Source organism: Felis catus, chromosome B1 (genome assembly GCF_018350175.1).
Source record: "Felis catus isolate Fca126 chromosome B1, F.catus_Fca126_mat1.0, whole genome shotgun sequence".
Classification (NCBI taxonomy): Eukaryota; Metazoa; Chordata; class Mammalia; order Carnivora; family Felidae; genus Felis; species Felis catus.
This window is the reverse complement of record NC_058371.1, coordinates 128,596,451-128,617,284: the sequence shown is the minus strand read 5'-3', so window position 1 is coordinate 128,617,284 and position 20,834 is coordinate 128,596,451. Positions and strand designations below refer to the sequence as shown.

General features: G+C 37.0%; 1 protein-coding gene across 1 annotated transcript in view; it reads left to right on the top strand.

Moving 5' to 3' along the window:
• The first annotated feature begins 6,989 nt into the window (after positions 1 to 6,989).
• GRID2 (glutamate ionotropic receptor delta type subunit 2) overlaps positions 6,990 to 20,834 on the top strand; it is a 1,434,457-nt gene continuing 1,420,612 nt past the window's right edge. Inside the window, exon 1 of the mRNA XM_019829242.2 lies at positions 6,990 to 7,477. Within this exon, the coding sequence (XP_019684801.1) occupies positions 7,390 to 7,477 (88 nt within the window). The 5' untranslated portion in view covers positions 6,990 to 7,389. The remainder of the gene's footprint in view (positions 7,478 to 20,834) is intronic.

Genomic DNA, 20,834 nt, shown 5'->3' with positions numbered 1-20,834 from the left:
ACTTTACCCTTTCATTCATGCACTAGTTAATTCATTTATTAATAATTATTTAAACTTAAGTTCACCACTAATTTGCAAGACCAATGAGGAGTAAGGAATTTATTATATTTGGATCTATACTGATCAATGAAATTAATGAAATTAAATGTTTATAGAGTTTTATTACTACTTTGAAAACTCTAAAGTCAATGTGTGGGTGTGTCTGTGTGTGTGTGTAGATGATTGAATATTAACCAAACTTTTGTTTCTCCTTTTAGTTTTTCCTCATGATATCTGCTGCTACAAAAAAATATTTTCAACTAAAACGTATAGTTTATATCGCAGCACATTGGGTGCGCATGCATGCACGTGTGTGCGCGCGAGCACCAACACACTCACACACACACATTTTGTATCTTTGTTACTTATGTGCCTAGAGAAATATGTTGCAAAAGAAACAGTTAATTTCAGAATTAAATGGTTAACCATGGTAAGATAATAAAATCTTATTTTTAAAGGTCAAATGATAATTGATATTCACTGTAGTTTGCATCATGCATTTCTTTGTGCTTTTGACCTATTTGTTAGACATTTGCCTGAACTGATATGTCACACCAGAATAATCGATCATAATTTAGTAGACAATTTCTACATTCCATGGCCAGTGCAATTCCTTAACTCAAGATATATAAAATATTTTTTTTCCCTTTAGGAAAAGAAAATAGTTAAATTAACCTCATTTTAGAAACCTTAATATTTACATCCAAAATTTGAGTCGCATAATAATATCGCCATGTTCTAATTACTCATTAACATCAGATTGAGTGGCATATTACTAAAGGTTGTTCTATTGATATTTAACTCCTAAATAACTGATGAAATCAGTTAAGATGCCAAGAAAGCAGATATTATAAAAACAGAATAATAGATATTTATTATTCCTATGTATAAATTTTAGAAGAAATAAAAATTCAGAAAATCAAGTTACCTAAAAAATTACTTAAAACATCAAGTTCATAGTCATTGTCATTTGACCAATATGGGCTAATAATACTCTGGTAAACTGTTAAGTCTTGAAACATTCCAAAAGTAAGCTGATTAAATCTACATCAAGCATGGCTGCCATCTTGTGGGGACAGGATATAATGTAGTGAGGGGCCAATCTCAAAATAAAGTGCCCCTGTTGGGCTGTAAGTTATCATTTGGCCTCTGTCCACCACTTGTTTGATTTTAATTAACATTCTACCTAAAATCCCATATCAACATCCAGTAAGAAGAGATAAGAAATCTAAACTAAAAGAGATGTCCTGATATATATAACTAATCTTTGCTCCTAAAAATTCAGAGTGAAATAGGTGATTGGGATTAAAGAGTACATTTGTCATTAGGAACACTCAGTAATGTACAGAATTGTTGAATCACTATATTGTACACATGAAACTAATATAACATTGTATGTTAACTATACTGGAATTAAAATAAAACTTAAAAAGTTCAATATCATGGGTAACGTATGGATAGTGGAAAAAGCTTTGAAATTCAAAGTTTTGACTTGAATTAATGTTAATAATAGGTAAGTTTGGTAAAGTTCTAATATTAACAAAAAAACCCTTATCAATCAATCTAGTTGCAAATTTTGGTTGGAATGTATATCTAATTGAGTAAGAAGAAAACATGACATTGCTCTGACAGGGCAGCCTTACAGATTTAGGGAAAGTATTGAAATGGAGGAATGGATTAAGAGTTTAATGTAGAAGAAAAGAAGGACGGAAGGAAGGAAGGAAGGAGGGAGGAAGGAAGGAAGGAAATATCACCTGTTATCAAGGATAAGATTTGCACTAGTGACACAGATAACATAATTTGACAGAGTAGAAAGTGGTGGGTCACTGCAAGGTTGCCCCTCCCCCAAAAGGACGTGGTATACCCAATATGAATATGTTATGTAGAAATGTGTGATTTAATGATTTTCTTGAAGCATATTTAAAAGTCAAAAAATGTGTTTTCTAAGTTCAAGTCTTTCAACACATGTCATTACAACTTCTGTGATTCAATTTCCCATTCTCTTCTAGAAAACCAAACCAGGCATTGTATAAGAGAGGCCCTAAAGTCACATTGAGCTCTGAACTTTGATATGCTTAGCATAAAACTTGCCTTTTCAGCCCCTCAAACAAAAAGAAGTTGGTTTTTACTTCTGCAAATGAACATCTTAATTATAAAACAGTCATAATTTGTTATTGCCTTTATATGCAGGTGGTCAGTCACTGCTCTCTCATAGTTTTCCTTTCATATTCATGTTAATTAAAGTTGTAATATACTTAGAATCATTTGTGTGACTAATCATTTGTAATACTAATAATACAATTGTAGCAAATTAGAAAAAATGATCAAAATGTATTACATTCTACTTTTTCTATGACGTTCTTTTCAAAGCTAACTTTTCTCTCTAATTTTCACATAAGCTGTCCCATAAATTTAGTTTATAGCAAAACAAATCTCTTGAGTCATTGAATATTATTGAGGTTCTTTAAAATTGGCTAATGTAAGTTGACTTACTGCCGTTGTAACATGGAGTTAGCAGCTGATTTTTAAAGTTTAGACATTGGTATTCTTAGTACTTGTTTGAAGTGAAAATGAAGGAATTATATATTGCAAGGATTTCCATTATGTTTTCCTCTTTATACACAGTACATTGTAGATGATTAAAGGAGCCTGTATATCCCCTCCAAAAATGAAAATTAATATTTCTCCCCAAATCCAAAATCTGTTCTTCCATAAAAAAATAATCACTATTCCTTATGTCTTAAAGCTGCTCAGATTAGCTACCAGTTCTTGAAATTATAGTTGTCTCCCCTTTTCCAAAGGGGATATATTTGAAAACCCACCATGGATACCAAAAACCATGGCTAGTACTGAACCCTATAAATACTAGGTTTATTGCTATCATATACCTACAATAAAGCTTAGTTGATACATTAGGCACAGTGACAGATTAACAACAATAACTAATAATAAAATAGAACAATTATAACAATATACTGTAATAGATGGTATATGAATGTGGTCTCTCTCTCTCTTTCTCTCTCTCTCTCTCTCTCTCAAAATACCTTTTTATGCTGTTCTCACCCTTTTTCTAATGACGACATAATATGATAAAACGCCTATGTGGTAACAGGAGGCGATGTGAATGGTAAAACACTATGGTGTAGTGTTAGGCTGCTATTGATCTTCTGATGATACAAAAGGACAATCATCTGCTTCCAGATCATGGTTGACTGTGGGTAACTGAGACTGTGGAAAGTGAAACTGTGGATAAGGGGGGATTACTGTATTGATGTTCATAACACAACTAATGCCTCAATTGAATTGTGTGCACATAGGAAGAATAAATATGTGACTCATGGTTCCCTTACATTTTTATTCCAAAATTAATTATTGGTGAAAACTTTAGTGAATGGAAGCTGTTTTTTTCAAATATACTAGAATGTTACAAAGTTTTGAATTTCCATGCAACAAGCCATTTCTATATGACAATGCTTGAATTAAAGCCAAGTAGCTTTATGGGGCGCCTGGGTGGCGCAGTCGGTTGAGCGTCCGACTTCAGCCAGGTCATGATCTCGCGGTCCGGGAGTTCGAGCCCCGCGTCAGGCTCTGGGCTGATGGCTTGGAGCCTGGAGCCTGTTTCCGATTCTGTGTCTCCCTCTCTCTCTGCCCCTCCCCCGTTCATGCTCTGTCTCTCTCTGTCCCAAAAATAAATAAACGTTGAAAAAAAATTAAAAAAATAAATAAAAAAAAAGCCAAGTAGCTTTAATTAGACTAATAGATAGTCTTCATAAAAAAAAGCCCAAATGGAATTGCAAGTCCTGAATTTCTTATTTTTCCCCCTCTTGAATGTAACATCTAACTTACATAATAAAGGACTTTGTATCCAGCTAACTAAGTAAACTAAATTTGTATACCTCTAATTATATCACAATATGAAATTTTCTAAAATAGTAGGAAATATGGTTAACATGTAATTAAACAAATGTCTTCAAACTCATATTTCATACAAAAACCACTTTAGGATTCATTGCATACAGAAATTATATCGACAGTCAAAAAATCGATATTCTTAAATTTGAAATCGGTAAGCCACTGCTATGCTTAAACTCTGCATTAACTTTGTGTCACTTTTGGAAAGCTGCATCTCATGGTACTATTATCTCTTCTGAATGTCAGGAATGGGCATTTTGATGACTTTATGGTTTTTGTGATGCGTCACTCAGACTCTGAAATGTTTGAGTACTGTAATAGTGCTGAAGTATGGCTACCCATTAGAGTCCTAGTCAGAGGATTTAAAACATGTTGGTCGGGCCCCAAACCCCAGAGATTCTGATTAAATTAGCCTCAAGTACCTTTTTGAAAAGCTTTCCAGGTTATTCCAAAGTAAAGTTGCCTTTAAAAACCAATAAATGGGAGGATTTGGGAATAATGACAACGTTTGACTCATGATACCCTAGAATTGATTTCCAAGACAGAAGATAATATGAATTGACTGTATTCAGTTATCTCCAGGAATGACATTTATTACAGGACTGAGTCAGTTAATGTTTTGAAGTTCCTCTTTGTTCTTTTATTCTAAGATACTATCCTGTCCTTTCCATGTTAGTGGTTATTTCACAATTTTTTTCTTCATAGAGCACATAGTGACTCATCGATTTTTAAATACCCTTGAGAATAATATAATAGCAAGCTATGGAGAGATACGTCTATTTATTCAAAAACTTCATTATGTGTAACGAGTAACTATGATCCGTGAAATCACAACAGAACCTTTAAAAAGGAAAATGATATCAATAACATTAACACAATCAATGTTGAGAACATGTGTACTAATAGGAAAAATAAAGTTAAAGGAATGATCAAAATTGAGACAAATTAATCAGTGATGGCTTCTTGGAAGCACTGATTTGTACCAGATTCAGAGGGAAGTGATGATATCTAAGTCAACAAAGGGGCTCTATGTAAAATGCTGCAGTGAATAAAACATGAATAAGCTATGATCCCTACTCTCAGGGCATTGATGATGTAATTCAGAAGTAGTCCTATCTAACTCATATAAAGGTAGAGTGTGCTATGAGAAGGATGGATTTATTCCATATTAAAGGACTGGACATGACTTCATGGGCAAAATTTGAACTAAGCCTTGAAGTAGGAGAGGAGAGTGGTTGGGAGGATGAATAAATATCTTCCAAAAAAATTACTGACCTAAGTAACAATATGGCAGCACATTTTCTTGAGTGCTCAGGGAAAAAGTACACAAGATGATTGCAAGAAGGCGTTTTGGAGAGGTGAGAACGTACAATTGTGTTTGGAGAAATACTAGGCCAATTCACCAGGCTGGAAAGTCTCAAAAGAGGTTTGGGCGTCTGGGTGGCTCAGTGTCTCCCTCTCTCTGCTCATTGCCCCTTACCCAGTCATGCTCTCCTCTCTCTCAAAATAAATGAAAGAAAGAAAGAAAGAAGAAAAGAGGTTTGCCAACTATGCAGGTAAGAGAGGGCTCTGAAAGACTTTAAGGAGTTGGACATCCACACATCCCAAAGAGCAACATTTCCAAAGGATTGCAATTATAATGGAAATAATATCAGGCCTGTTAATATCTGGCCTCAAGCAGTTATTTGTTTGCATCAACCAACCTCCAGTCTACAGTGAGGTCTGACTGGATATAAGATAATCATTACAAGAAAGGAAGCCACAATTGTCAGGAATTTATTTCAAGGAATAAGCATGCAGAAAATTCTTTCATTCTGGGACTGGGAGGCTGTCATTCAGTACTTTTTCAGCTCTTTTCATGGAGAAGCAACCAACTTCCTCATTCTGAATTTATATACACAGGTCCGTTGTCAGAGCTACTCAATGTAATATTTGGATCAAATGTTTCACTGAAGCATGTATTTTAATTATTATATTTTTTTATTTCAAGTTCTTTTTTATCCTTTCTCTATCCTGATTGCTTAAAAATACTCTGGAGAGAGAGGGGGAAAAATCACTGTATAAAAAAATAATTAGCACGTCCTCTCCTTTTTATAACTTTATAATTGAAATCTCATTAAAGGCTTTCTAGGTCTCCTTTCCCTTAGTGACCAGGTGTCCCTAATTTGTTTTATCCGATGTGACTAATTCCAGGCAAAGACTAGAAAAAGTCTGATACCTGTTGGAGAATAGCAATAGCAAGGTTAAATAAGTGGGGTGGCTTTTTCAGGTTGTCTTTAACCTCGTAAAACAAAACAAAACAAAACAAAAAAAAGGAAAAAAACAAAAGAGCTTCAACGTTTTTCCTCTTGGAGTCCTGCCTTTTTCTCAGTCCCAGTTGAAGATTCCAAGGGAAATGAGAGCACTATTTTGTTTCTCCCTTGTATTGCAGATAGGGGGAGGAGGTGGTTATTAGAGAGAAGCTCTTCCTCTCTCGGTTCCCCCTCTCTCCGCCTGACAGCACCGCTCTCTCGCGGGCTCGCTCGTTCTCCTAGGTGATCCATTTCTAGGCAACGTGGGGCTAGTGCTGAAGCTGCCAGGCTCGCTCCTTGCTCGCTTTCTGCATCCCGCCGGGCGAACCGCTCCAAAAGCATCCTGCAGCCTGCAGGCTTCCCTCCGCCGGCCCGGCCCCGCTGCTCGCGCCCGGCGCAACTCCCCCGCCACCGCGCCCGAGCGAACGGCTCCCCGGGCCCGCCTCACCGAGCTCTGCTCCCCGCCTCGCGCAGAAAAGGAATTTTCTCTGCATTACTATCTGCATTACCTTGAAGTTCACTTTTACTACCCCTCTTGGAGAGGGCTTTTTTCCCCTTCCCCGTTGGAATCTGGCTGCTCCGCTTGGAATCTCCTAATCTTTCCTTTCCACTTACATTTTATTTTGGCAACGAAGACCAGAGATTCTCTGCGGGCCGTTGGGGCGGGGGCGGGGGGGCGCGCTTTTTTTTTTTTTTTTTTTTTGATTGGGGAGGGGGGAGGGGAACATCCGGCGTAGGTGGGGGCGGGGGGGGGGGTCTGTTGGAAGTTGCGGCGGAGCTGGGACTGGAGACCCGCGGCCCCGGCGCCGCGATGGGGATGGTCTGAGCTCCAGCCTCTCCCCCTGCCCGAGAGCAGCCGAGGCTGGATACATTTTTTAAAAGCCAAACTGCAAACAACTCTGGCGATGCCAAAATTCCCCTCCAAGTGACACGGCTTTGCGAAGGAGGTTTCCTCAGGCTGGGCTCTTTCTCTTATTCGCTCTGCCTTCATCAGCGACGATTAAAGGCTTTGCTCTGGCATAGGAATTTAGGGAAAAAAAAAAAAAAAAGCTGCGCTAAACTCTGTCGTGACCTCAAACTCTCCGGACTGGTTTAAAAAATAGATTGAAAGAAAATCCATCCTGAAAGCGATTCAGCATAGGAGGAGATGGAAGTTTTCCCCTTGCTCTTGGTTTTGTCCGCCTGGTGGTCTCGAACCTGGGACTCGGCGAATGCGGATTCAATCATTCACATCGGTAAGAAAGGGCAGGTGTTGCCTGTGGGTACTTTTAACGTTGGGGTTAGCAAATGTTTCCCTTTGCCTCCCCCTCTCCGCCCTTAAGCGTGGCTTACTGGCGCTGGCTTCGGTTTATTCCCCCTTCCCGCTAACCTTCCCTCACACTTGCTCAGTTTTCTGGCAGGATGTGGCTGTTCGAACCTTGACTTGGGCCGTTGTTTCACGGTGAATCGTGGAAGTGCGGGGCTGGATGCGTGGGGGTCTCGAGTTTACCTCAGTTGTGCGTGTGTGTCGGGAAGTGTGGGGCGGGGGGTGTTCTAAGTGTGTGGAGAAAGGAAGTTTAATCGACTCTACCTTCCATATTCTTTCCCGGATGTACATTTGCTCCATTTAAAAAAAAAAAAAAAATATATATATATATATATGTATCTTTAGGGGAAAGAAGAGGTGTCACCTGTGAGGCGAAAACTGGGGTGAGGGTGGGGGAGCTCCCTTCGGATCGAACAGGTGGTTTTGCAACGTGAGCGGGCCGCGTTAGCCGCAGCGTTGTGCGATGGGGACGGGGTGCCGGCTGCGCCCCCAGCCTCCTTTTCCTCTTCCCGTCCTCTTGGCTTTGCGGTACACGCGCAGAGTCGCCGCGACGGTGGCGGGAGGGGCCGGCGGCGGTGTGGCCGAGGACAGGGAGCCGCGCGCCTCGCTGCTTCGCGCACACTCCCCCGGCCTGGCGAGGCGGCGAGACCGCCTCGGGGCGCACGAGCAGCGCGGGGCGCGCGGGCCGCCCTCGTGGGCTGCCTCGCGGGCACCTGCCTCGCTCGTCTCGCGGTCAACTCCGAGTTGCCGCGCAAGGCCGAGAGCAAAGGCGTTTGGGCTACGGCCGGGCGGCCAGACTCCAAGGAGAGCGCCGAGCCGGCTCGGAGAGGCTCGTGGCCCCACCTATTGGCAACCAGACGGGCCGGGACTGGCCGCGGCGGGCGCGGGCGGGGGCGGGCGGGGGCCGCGCGTCATTATCATGCACAGCGCTCGCGGCTTCAGGCTCCAACTCTTCTCACTTGCTAATCCATGAGAGCAGAGTGGAGTCGGGCTCCGGCAGCCTTTTCTGCGTTAATGCGACGATTTCCTTTTCGGAAATTCGCGTCCGCGGGCCCGCGAGGTTCATTTACTGGGAAGAAGAGAGACCCCTCTTGGGGAATTTTTCTGGGCACAGGACTTTTATCTGTCCACACGGCTTTATGTTCTTCAAATTGAAGCGACAGATGGGTCGCAGCGTCTCCCCTTTTCGTCCCCCTGCTCCCCTCCCCTGCTCAACACGCGCACACACACACACACACACACACACACACACACACACACACACACACACACACACACACAGAGTCCTGGAAGGGGAGTCTGCTTCAGGTGGCTGTGGTGCCTGCCCAGGCGAAGGGCTTCTGTCTGGTGTATGCCTCCACAGCAGCCAGCCCCTCAGCTCCAGGGGACTCCCTCTCTTGGTCTCAGAGGCTGTGTCTGTAAACATGTCTGCCATTCTCTGTCATTTATATCAATAGAAACATATAGGTCTCTGTGCAAGGGGTAATGAGGTCAGGATTCACAATACCTGCCGCTTATGCATTAAGTAAATTAAGCACTAGGTAGCTTGACTGCTAGATCACGTTTTGCCCGGGGGCTAACAGGACCCCTGGGTTCAGAACTTTTCAGGGAGAAATTACCGTCTTATTGAGGGGTTCAGTAATGTTCTGACAGAATTCAGAAATGAACTGTGCTCCTCTTAAAGAAATGACATACATTTATGTGCAACTGTAAATGAGTGGAGCAGGATGCAGATATATATTACCACGGTACCTTTACATTCATTTTATGATTCGAGGTTCCTGTCTTATGCTCCTCATCGCTCAGGAGAGAGGTCTTGTGGATAAGTGCTTATTTTATTGCTTATTCTGTGGACTACAGGATAAATATGTTATTTGCAAACACCTACAGCCCTTGCTGTCTTTTACCAGATGAATATATTTTGCAATACAGTCTGATCATTTGTTTCTAAATTGAACACAACTGTTGTATTTTTTTTCCTTGGCATTCTGTTGTCTGTCAATGTGACATGGCTTGTTTATAACCTGACCAAAAAAAAAAAAAAAAAAAAAAAGGTAACTGTGTACAAATTACAGATTTCCTTGGAAAGCTGGTTGTATGCATGAACTCTGTATATCCTACTAAAAGGAATACTTATCAGACAATTTGACTTGAATGCAATTAGTACATTAGGCAAGAGGATTCGCTTCTTTTATAGGCTACCTAGTATTGCCATGAAGCTAGCAAACTGATAATTGTTTCAAATATCTTTTATAATATACTGATAATGTTATTTCCCAAATTTAAAAAAATGACCAAGAATAATTTGTGCGCGTGTTAGAGGTTAAAAGCCTCTCCCACTTCAACCCCCATCCCAGCCAAAGTGTAATAAATTCAAAACTGAATGCCCCTGTTAAAGTATTAAGCCATCAGTTAATATTCATTGGCTCAGTTTACCTGGTTGATTGGAAAAGAGAATTAATTATCTTTAGGAGGTGATTGCCTTCATTTAAATGTTTAATGGGAGAAATATGCTTATAGCAATTTATTATTTTAGGATTTAAGGGATTAAAGTGATGAAACTAAAGGGAAGATGAATATTTCAACTCGCAAGTTATAAGGAGATATGCAGAAATGAGAGGTTTTCCTGGCCTCGTGTGGTGTGTTCAAGTAGAAAGCAGCTGCAGTATATAGTCCAGGCAAGCTGGAAAGATTTAAAAAAAAAAAAAGACACTGTTCTAATAGGTTCTTCAAATATTGAATCCTTTTGGTATTGAACGGAATTCTACGTATGAAAACTCTTCCTTCTTTCTGCTTGTTTTCATTTCATGCAGGTAGTTTTTAAAAGTTGATTACATATTTTGAACTCTAATATGTTTTATTAAACTCATGAGTTCACTACAATGATGAAATATATCATAATGTTTAAATTCCAGTCGTTGAACTGGCAGTGTGTTTTTTTTTTCAGTAGAAAATGCACTAATATCATACATAATTACTTTGAGTTTCTGTTAAAGTACATTTTAAAGATAATTTGATAATTACATACATTTGTGTAGAGCACATTCGCATACAGTATTTAGAAATGAATCACCTCAATTGTGATATTCTTTGCCCCCTCCCAAAGAAAGGTCTTTTGACATATAAAAACTGCAATTTTGAATTATGCTTTTGCTTTGAGCCTGTGCATTGATTGAGTAATTTCATCAGACCCACATTACTTGATTGCTTAGAAGTTTCCTAATGATCTGCATGCTGTAGGAAGAACCAAAAAATCGTGAGTGGAATGGCAATGATACTGTGTTTTATGAGGCTATTCAAAAGTCGCTCTGATTTATGTAGCTAGAAAGCTCGAAAGTCTTTGAGATTAGCCACGCTGACTGCTATTTTCTTCATACATCAGTCGTTCCACACTCTTTACTCCCTAAACACAACAGGAGTGTAGAGCACTGCTTTAATTAAGCAGGGATTAGGTGGCATTTCCAGTCAACTGCACAGTTTGTGTTTTGCTTCAAATCTAATATGGAGGATCTCATGTTTTAACAGTTTAATGTATGCTCATTTCTTTATCTGGTTCCTGTGCTCACAGAACTGATTGAAATGAGCTCTCCTAAGTTATATATCTCTACAAGGATGCGCTCAAATAATGTACTTAGTCATATGTTACCAAAATCACTCACAGGTTTTGGTTGTTATCAGTCATAGTAAAATACCTTACGCCAACAGGGAATAGAAACAAACCATTTATTTATGTTTTTCTTATAAGTGAATGATACTTTATCCTCTGATATCATAATCATTAACTTTGATATGTTTGAGAAGCCTAAGACAATTCACAAAATAATTTCATCACAAGAAACTTCAAATTAAAGTACAAAACTGATGGCTGAATAAAATGTCACCACATTAAAAACAATAATAGCAGATTTAAAGCAACAGTTTTCATGATTTCTGCAGTGAGGACTATTATATCAAATATGGAATGTAACAGTGTTATTTCCAGAAAATGTACTGTGTCTTCTACCAAAATGTTGTTTTTTCAACCTCTTTACATAATTTGCATTGGTTATAATAACCCCCAGGAGTCACCAAGGCCTCTTTGTGCTGTATAGAGATATCTCAAAATTTAAATTATCCCTTTATGATTTACAGTAGTTGTTTTCTCCCTAAGTTATGGATAACATATAGTATACATTTCTAGAATGTGTGAACAAGTAGTTTCTGAATTTAAAATAAGGGTATACTTTACTGTTATTCTTTTCTGTATCATTAATACAGTTATTTGATGCATAATTCAGATGTGCATTAAGTTAGACAATGTTATTAATCAACAGTATCAACTATGACATGACTAATAAGCCATTACACTAAGGACCTTTGCTTTCTACTCCAAGTGAAGGGTACACCCAATAAATATCTCCTATAAATTTTAATTCAAATATGAATAAAAATCAAGATGATTAACTTTTGACTTATTAAACAGTAGCAACCAATTGAGACTGTTAGGAGTAATGGAAGATGCATTATATTTAATTCTAATTTCTAAGGCTAAATTTATCACATTGTAATTTTATCTCAAAGGGTTTTGTAACATTAAAACTAGACTTTCTAATCTGGAAGCTTTTTTTTTTCCTTCTTCTACTTGCATATGTTATTTTATTATTAAAAATTAAAGTATTTGGCATACTTTTATGCTTTTGGATCTTCATGATATTTCAGATTATAGGCAGCATATTGGTGAGTAGCAACACTTAGACAGTTTTACTGCAAATATAATGTTTATTAGAAAATACATTTATGGCCTATAAAGATAGCTTTGCCATTAGGTGTCACTGCATTCTGAGCTGTTCCTTTGTAGTCCTACTTGAAAATCACATGAAATATATATTTTTTTAATTTGCAGAAAAAAATGCCATTCAAAGATGTTTATGATGCTGTAAGATACAGGTGGTTTTTATTTTCAAACCAGAGTAGGAAATATTATCCCTGTCTCTTATTCTTGTAAGAATTTAGTTCTAGGACATATCAGCACCCTCTGTTTTCAAGATAAATTAGATCGCCTGACCTAATCATGTAAATTTTTCACCAATTTAAGATACAACAGAAATATATTCTTTAGTATGTATTCTCTGTGAAAAATCTCAGACACCAAGAAGGATACAACAGTGCTTATTACTACTGGTATAAACAGATTAGTGAATGGAGTTTGTTAAATAATTTCTCAACTGTGGTGGTTCTGCTTATTCATGGATCTTTTGGGGTCCCAAACCAATTGATGTTTGTAACACGAAACATGCATACACAGAGCTATGAAAAAACATATACACAGACACCCCAAATATAGATATTATATTTTTAAAACAACATCATCCATTGTGTTTTGTGCATGATCATATATGTTTTCAGGTAATTTTGGCCTGGTGAGTATTAAGTTTTATGGAATGTATCAGTCTCTTCCACACACATAATATTACCACCATTACCAGTCCAACTGAGTTTGTGTGGTAATTTATATTTTTATAACCAGTGTCTATGATCACTTGTTAATTTTTCTGTTTATTTAGTTTTTTTTTTTTTTTAAGAGGCAAAATCTTCCTTATAGCAACCCCACTACAAGACTAATGGAGAATGAAACTTAGGTCACCTTTAATTGTATAAATTAGTTTTAATATTGGCAAAATCACATAGAGAATGCAGTACTATGTTAAATGAATGAACGATTAAGTCATATTATTTTAGACCTTGCCTTGTGCAAATATTAATTAATAAACTAGTTGGAATAGTGTATTATGAGGAACTTAGAATAAAATCAAGTGATCAGATGGATATCTAAAGAATAAGGGAAATACTAAAGTAATTTTGGAGTTGACTATTAAGTGGACATTTGTGGATTCGGTTCATTTAAACTGGTGAATTGTAGCATTTGGGTATGGACACATTTCAGATGAATGTGAAATACATGGGGGGGGATGTTAAGACTTACTAAAAATGTTCTGGATTAAAATGTCAAGGGTTTGGGACTCAGTACTAATTTTATCAATAGCTAATTGAGCAAAATTGGAAAATTACTTTCTTCAGTCTTCATTTTTATCAATGCTAAAACAAGATTTAGCATTTAAGCTCTAAAATAATGTGAACTAAAATGACAGATTCATATATTGAGGAAGTGGGAGAAGAGATCTAGTCAACCAGGGTTCACATAGCTGTCCTTAACAGCTAGGTTCAGAGTGAATTTAAAAGAAGAAAATATGAGGGAAAATAAATGGAGCATAAAATCTTAATCATTCAAATTAAGAACCCCTAAAATGATTTTTTTTGATATGAACAAGAATTACATATAATATATTTATTCATCAGATATTCTAGTTAACTCCAGTATCAGATTGAGAGAACTGGATTTGTTAGTTTTTTGTTTTAGAGTTCTTGTTTTGTCTAGTGTTGATACTAAGGTTTTCATTCAGTGCTGCTGAATTTTAAGAGGCAAAATCTTAAGGTGTTTCATTCAGTGCTACTCAGAGCACAACACAATGCTAGTGCTTCTTAAGGCTGACTGGAGGAATGAGTAGTGTTATGTTCGAACCAGAATAGACTACAAAAGCATTTATAATTTACCACCTCAAAGCACACTAGGAATATTAGCATATGCTTGGTATCACTAAAAAATGTAGAGTTTAAAAAAATAACAAATGTTTCTTCATTGTTCTTCATAATTTTTGATTCCTGCTCCAGGTGTTCTGGCTTTAACCTATTGTTATCCACCAGGTGGTTATAGGGTGAAGCTGGGGCTGGGTTCATCCACTGAAAGCTTCTTTGAGTGAACAGAGGGAAGCCCAGAGGCAGGCACAAGCAGCTTAGTATCAAAAGGCCTGCCTGTGTGTGTTAAAAAATTTTAGATCACTCTGTAGTCAAGTTCCTTACTAACAAATATTTTCATTCATAACAAAAGATTGAGTAATTGCCTGTATTAAAATAACAATTTTTAGGGGTGCCTGGGTGGCTCAGTTGGTTAAGTGTCTTCGCTTCAGCCCAGGTCATCATCCTGCGCTTCGTGGGTTCAAGCCCCACGTTGGGCTCTGTGCTGACAGCCTGGAGCCTCCTTCAGATTCTGTATCTCTGTCTCTCTCTGCCCCTCCCCTGCTTGTAGTCTATCTGTCTCCCAAAAATAAATAAATATAAAATTTTTTTTTAAAATAACAATATTTATACTTTACCACCCCCAAATAATTCGAAGTACTATTTTAAAAATAAGTTATTTTATTGGCCTAAGTACCTGATTTTTCTCAGTCACCTTAAATAAGGCATTTACGTCACTGTCAAAATCATTATCTTTCTAGAAGTTAGTACTCCTAAAAGTACATGGTAAGGTAGGCATTACGACCAACGTGCATGTGTGCTAATTGGGAGAATGTTCTTTCATTCAGCAAACATTTATTCTGAACCTCTTCTCTATGAAGTACTGTTTTAGGCCGTGGAATTAGAATACTGAATAAATAAGCTATGTCTTTGTATTTAAGGAATTTAGATTCTCTTGGGGGAGGCAAAAACCAGATAAACTGGAAACTATACGTTAGAACTTCAAGTAGTGGTAAATTGTGTGAAGAAAAATGAGGGAATGGCAGTTGCTATTTTGCATAGGGTAGTTTGGTAAGTCCTTTCTAAGGAGGTGATCATTGGAGCCAAGACGTGACTCCAAGAAAGGAAGTGAGCCATATGGATATCTGATGAAAAAGGATTTCAGGCAGAGGGCACAGCAAAGGCAGGGGCCATAAAACTAGGCAGTAAGGAATCTGCTTAATTTGTTTAAGGAACATCTTGAAAGTCAATGGGGTACAAGTATGGAGTTTATTAATGAGCAAAGCAGGAAGTGGAAGGAATAGGTATGAGAGGCAACTAAGAAGGATCTTGTAGGGACTTTATAGGTTATAGTAAGATATTTAGATCTTCCAGGTATCTAGGGAGCCTACTGGAGGATTGAGACAAAACATGTGATATGAAATGATTTATATCGTAGTAAGAAAATCTTCTCTGGGTAGACTGGTTGGAGTACAAGTATGAAAATTAGTTTGATGATAGTGAATTGGACTAAGTTGGTAGCTGGAGTAGGTGAATAATTGTCATATTGTGGATATTTTGAAAATAGAAGAATAGGATTTTCTAGTGGATTGCTTAGCTGAGAGAAATCGAGAGGGAGTAAAGAGGCTATTTTACTTGAAAAAGTGGATGAAATGTGTTACTAAAAATATGATAACTGAAATTGGGTACATGGGACAATTACTAAGTTTAGATAGAAATGAAAATTTGCATTTATTAAATTTTATATTCCTATTAGACATCAAATTACAGAATTTAATTCAGTTGGCATTTATTTACATGAGTTTGAAATTTAGGAGGGAGTTAGGGATTTGAGCTGTACATTTGGAATTCATCATTTTAGACATGGTCTTTAGAGCTATCGGAGGGGGTATCTCGCTTAAGAAATAATTGTGTAGAGAGAACTCCAAGACTATGCTGTAGGCCATTCTAATATGTACAGGTCAGGGAGAGGAAGAGGATCCAGGAAAAGAGAAAGATGAGTGGCCTATGAGTTGGAAAGAAAACGTAGGACTGTGTGGTGTTATGGAAGCTAAGTGAGGAAGGTATTTGAAGCAGGAAATGAGAAACTGTGTCAGATTCTGTGGATGAAAATTATGACTTGACTTCTGGGTTTGGAATTGTTGAGGATAAACATGACTTTGACAAAAGTGCTTTCAGTCAAGTAGAATTGACAAGATACTGATTGGGGAGGATTTGAAGATAATGGGACTTGAAGAACTCTCAGTTTTTCTGTAAGGGAGAACAAGGGAGTTTGGGGGTGGGAATATGAGGGAAAACGTGGGCTTTGTCTTTAAATAAAGGTGGGGGTTGGGATAGGTATGGTAATTTTTTAAAGTTTTAATTACAAGAAAAATTTCAGTTTTAGGATTGAAATTAAAATGTATTTCTTTATTCAAACCTATTTGATGTTTGAGTTTGGATAGCAAGTGTTTGAATAGAACTCGTATTTTTATTTATTTATTTATTATTTATTTTTGTTTGCTGTGCTTGTTGTTGGTTTTTATTTTGTTTTGTAATCTTGGATCAAGTGATATTGGGTGAGTGGCAGTGGAATTAGAGGAAGAAGCTTAGATGTCCTCTCTCAAACAGACTCCACTAGTTGTTCTGCATTTTTGCTTCATTTAGCTTCCTAGATTAACACTAAAATTTAGATACAATTTTTTTTACCTGAAATTATGAGTGAATTATATACCTTGAGGAGTACTGGCATACCAGTACAAATAGGATCAACATGTAGTCTGTTAGTAATGTACTAATTTTAAGAACACATAATATATCTGATATTATGATATCAATATGATAAATGATATTAAAATACTATTAAATCCTCTTTTACAATAGATATGTTTGAATTGATTATGGGTTTCCTCTAAGTGAATTCTACTATACATTGATTTACTTAAAAAATCATTTTGGAACAATTTAAAAATAAATAGTTATTTTATAAGACAATGCATATCATTGTCTCATAGAAATTAAATAGATGAAAGAGATTCATATGATATTAAATTTTAGTGACACATTTAAATATTTCCTTTTATGGAACTTTCACTTCTATTTGTATTATACTATAGCTAACAGATCCTTAGTCATAGGTGAAAATGAGAAAAGGAAGTGTACTACATTTTCTAACTTCAGAATTCAACCTTCTGAAAATAAACCTTAGGTTTCTCACAGTCTCCTATTAATACACACACATAAGTTATGTATATTTCACTGATTTTCAGCTAAAATAAGAATATTTGTCCTAAAATAAGAATGCCAGTAGCAGGTGAATTGTATTTTTCTGTGTTCTTTGTCATTTCCAGTTCTAGCTCCTTTATAAAAACATTTTTCTTATCAAGACAATATGATTGTCACCTGATGTTTCTGCTTGGTTATGTCTATTAACTGATGTATAAACATGGAATACATGAACAGTGAGGAGATAGAAGTCCTGTGGTTTGGGCACAGCAATGACTGATTAAAAAAGGGAAGCGGTGTATGGTTGGATCCAAGTAACATAATTAATGAAACTAAAATAACCTCAAAAGTTATTTTAGGGGCGCCTGGGTGGCGCAGTCGGTTAAGCGTCCGACTTCAGCCAGGCCACGATCTCACGGTCCGTGAGTTCGAGCCCCGCGTCAGGCTCTGGGCTGATGGCTCAGAGCCTGGAGCCTGCTTCCAGTGCTGTGTCTCCCTCTCTCTCTGCGCCTCCCCCATTCATGCTCTGTCTCTCTTTGTCCCAAAAATAAATAAACGTTGAAAAAAAAAATTAAAAAAAAAGTTATTTTAAACTTGCTAGTTTATAACTTCCTGGAGTGGTGAAGTATAATCATTTGAGAGAATTGCTTATAGCAGATTTGAGTACAAACTTAAGTTGTAATGGCCACCTAAAATTGGTGCAGGTGCTTAGTATACTTAACCTTGACATCATTAAAATGGCATGCCCCACCAGCAGCACATTTTAGATTGGCTTATCTTAAAAACTAAAGGCCAGGTAATATCTTTGGAGCTAAAGTGGGACAAGAGAGTCATTACTAGTGTTGTGTTGCATGTAACTTAATTTGAATTAAAATCTAGAAGACTAATTCTTTCTTTGGATAATCTCCACAATCTGACAACAAAGAAAGTTGTTGGTAGTGGACTGGTAATTATACTCTTGTTCTTCAGTATCTGATTTCTTCTTTGTGGCTTCTATGAATGTCATTGACAGAAAAATAGTTAGGGAATTTGTTTTTTTAGAAATGCCAGCAACTCTTACATATCCCAAAGGAGAAATGGTTCTTGTGAAAACCATTGTAAATTTCTTCTTAACTACATTATGTAAAAAATTTTAACACATCATTAGTGTGGGTGGCAACGTAAGCACAGGCTTGAGAGGGATTACTTTTTTGCTTCTTGGTGGTGTAGTCATGATGGGTTTTGGATATTTTTTATAATTCATTATTTTTGAGCTGAGAAATTATGATCTATATTATTATCTTCCATTTGCAGAGAGTATACTTATAAGGTTACATGAAAACCATAACGTGACTTTTTTTTCGATTCAACAGATGCTTATTGAGCAGCTATTAGGTACTCAGTACATATGTCTTATGTACTCAGTTGATGATAGAAATATTTACCTAAGACCTGTTTACCATCCTTTAAGAACTTTTAAGTATATCTGCCTTCTGAGATCATATTGTAATATTAGGCAGCTGAAGTAGAGCAGCAATTCAGGACTCAGAATTGGACGACTGTGTTCTACAATGGCATGGGAGATTGTGATAATTCAATAAATCATGTCTTTATGGTGCCCTTAAAATGTCATAAAACAAACATGTATTTCAGATAAAAATATAAATGGGATAGGGAGATTACCACTTACAGAAGGTCTTTATAATAGAACTATCTTTAACTCAGCTTTCTGCTCATTAATCATTTACCTTATTATACCTTTAGACTACAAAGTCAATACAATCATGACCTAGTAAATGCTAGGGTAAAGTTTCTTCCATTTTCCTTTTTTCCTCTTATTCTTTCCTTTTTGTTTTCTGTAGATCCCAGGAGTTGTGCTCTAAAGTCAAGGAGAGGAGGAGGTAGCTTTAAGATCCAATTATTCTGTAATTAATAACACGTTCCTTTTAAAATTTAATGGGACATATCAGATCATGCCAGTAAGCCTGGTTTCTTGGGTGTGGAAAAAATTAAATTACATTTTCTTTTTTTCTTTACTTTTGAACCTACTAGTATATTACCATTTCATGCTACTAATCTGTACTTTCTTCAAGATGTATAAAATACCAAAGTAAATGACAGTTTTACTATAGCAAGTAAAGGGAAAATTATCTCATAGAAGAAACAAAATTAGTTACCTTTACAAGTGGAATAAGTATTGTTGGGAAGATATTATTATATCAACTTTTAAATGTGTAAATGTAATTGAGACAAACAACAAAAATTGAAAATAACAATTCAAAAACTGACCAATACATGTATCTTTCTCCTCAAGAGTTCTTGTTGTGGTTGATAAATAGTTAATAAATAGCAAAAGTGACTGCTCTGATTCATTCTTTTTATTTTTCCTGTCTACCCTTCAGTGGCAATGCTAATGAGCAGTGAAATGGCCAAAAGCAAGGAAGAAGAAGCAAAGGGTTTTAGATAATCTATAAACCGGAAAATCAGCCCCTGAATGCTCATATGCACAGGCTTGCTGAGAAGAAATAGTTTATTTTCCGAAAATATTGCCCAGATACTGAAGACAGAACTTGTTTTTGGCTGCTGAGTTTGTGAGTTTGTAAGAGGAGTGATGCTTCTAGGCCACTAAAGAGGAACATGCTGAATAAAACAGTTTAGGGGCAGAATGAAGAATATTTTGGGGAAAAGAGTGTCTTTCAGGGGTGATGCTGCTGACAGCCAGGACCTCTGTGGTTAGCTCAGTTCCATGTGTCATCTCTATGTTGATGTTTTTAAAGAAAATATGTAGATTTTGGCTATGCCTCTTAAACACTTTAGGTAATTATGTATAAAAATGTGCTGGATTGACATTCCTATCAATATGTATTGTGTACTGAGCACCTATATTGTATACTCCATGTTGGCTTCTAGCTATTGCTATCCTATATACCATAAGGAAAAATTTCAATAGTGCAATTTAAAAAGAAAGTTCAGCGGTTTCAGTACTGTTGGTTTTGTCTTACTAAGTTGAGTGGTTGTTACACAAATGTTGATTTCATATATATATGTATATGTGTATATATATGTATGTATATATATATTTCATATGTATAAGTACTGATATGTCTTCTGTGGTCTCTGCTCATTGAGAAACCTACTAGTTAAGTGAAGTTCCACTGTGGATAGGGAATGAAGTTTACCTTTTAGACCCCATTCACCATATAGTGTGGCTCCATCACTAATGCTCTTTGGAGAATACGAGAGTACTTGACAGTATGCCAGGATCATTAAATGGCAAATCAGAGAATAATTCAGAAGTCTGTGTTCAAGCATGGGACTCTCTGTGATGGATTCAACAATCAAGTCACTTTCTCTACCATTTAGGACTTTTTCTTTGAATCTTTGTTCCCCCTTTAGTATGGGCATGGAGTACTCTGAAGTATTCAAATGAGAGAGAAGTGGGGAAGGAGTATACAGAGAGAACAACCAGGTTAATGCTATGAGACATAACTTGTAATATTCCATGCTTTTAATATTTTATAATACAGATTCATAAAGCTAATGTATAATAT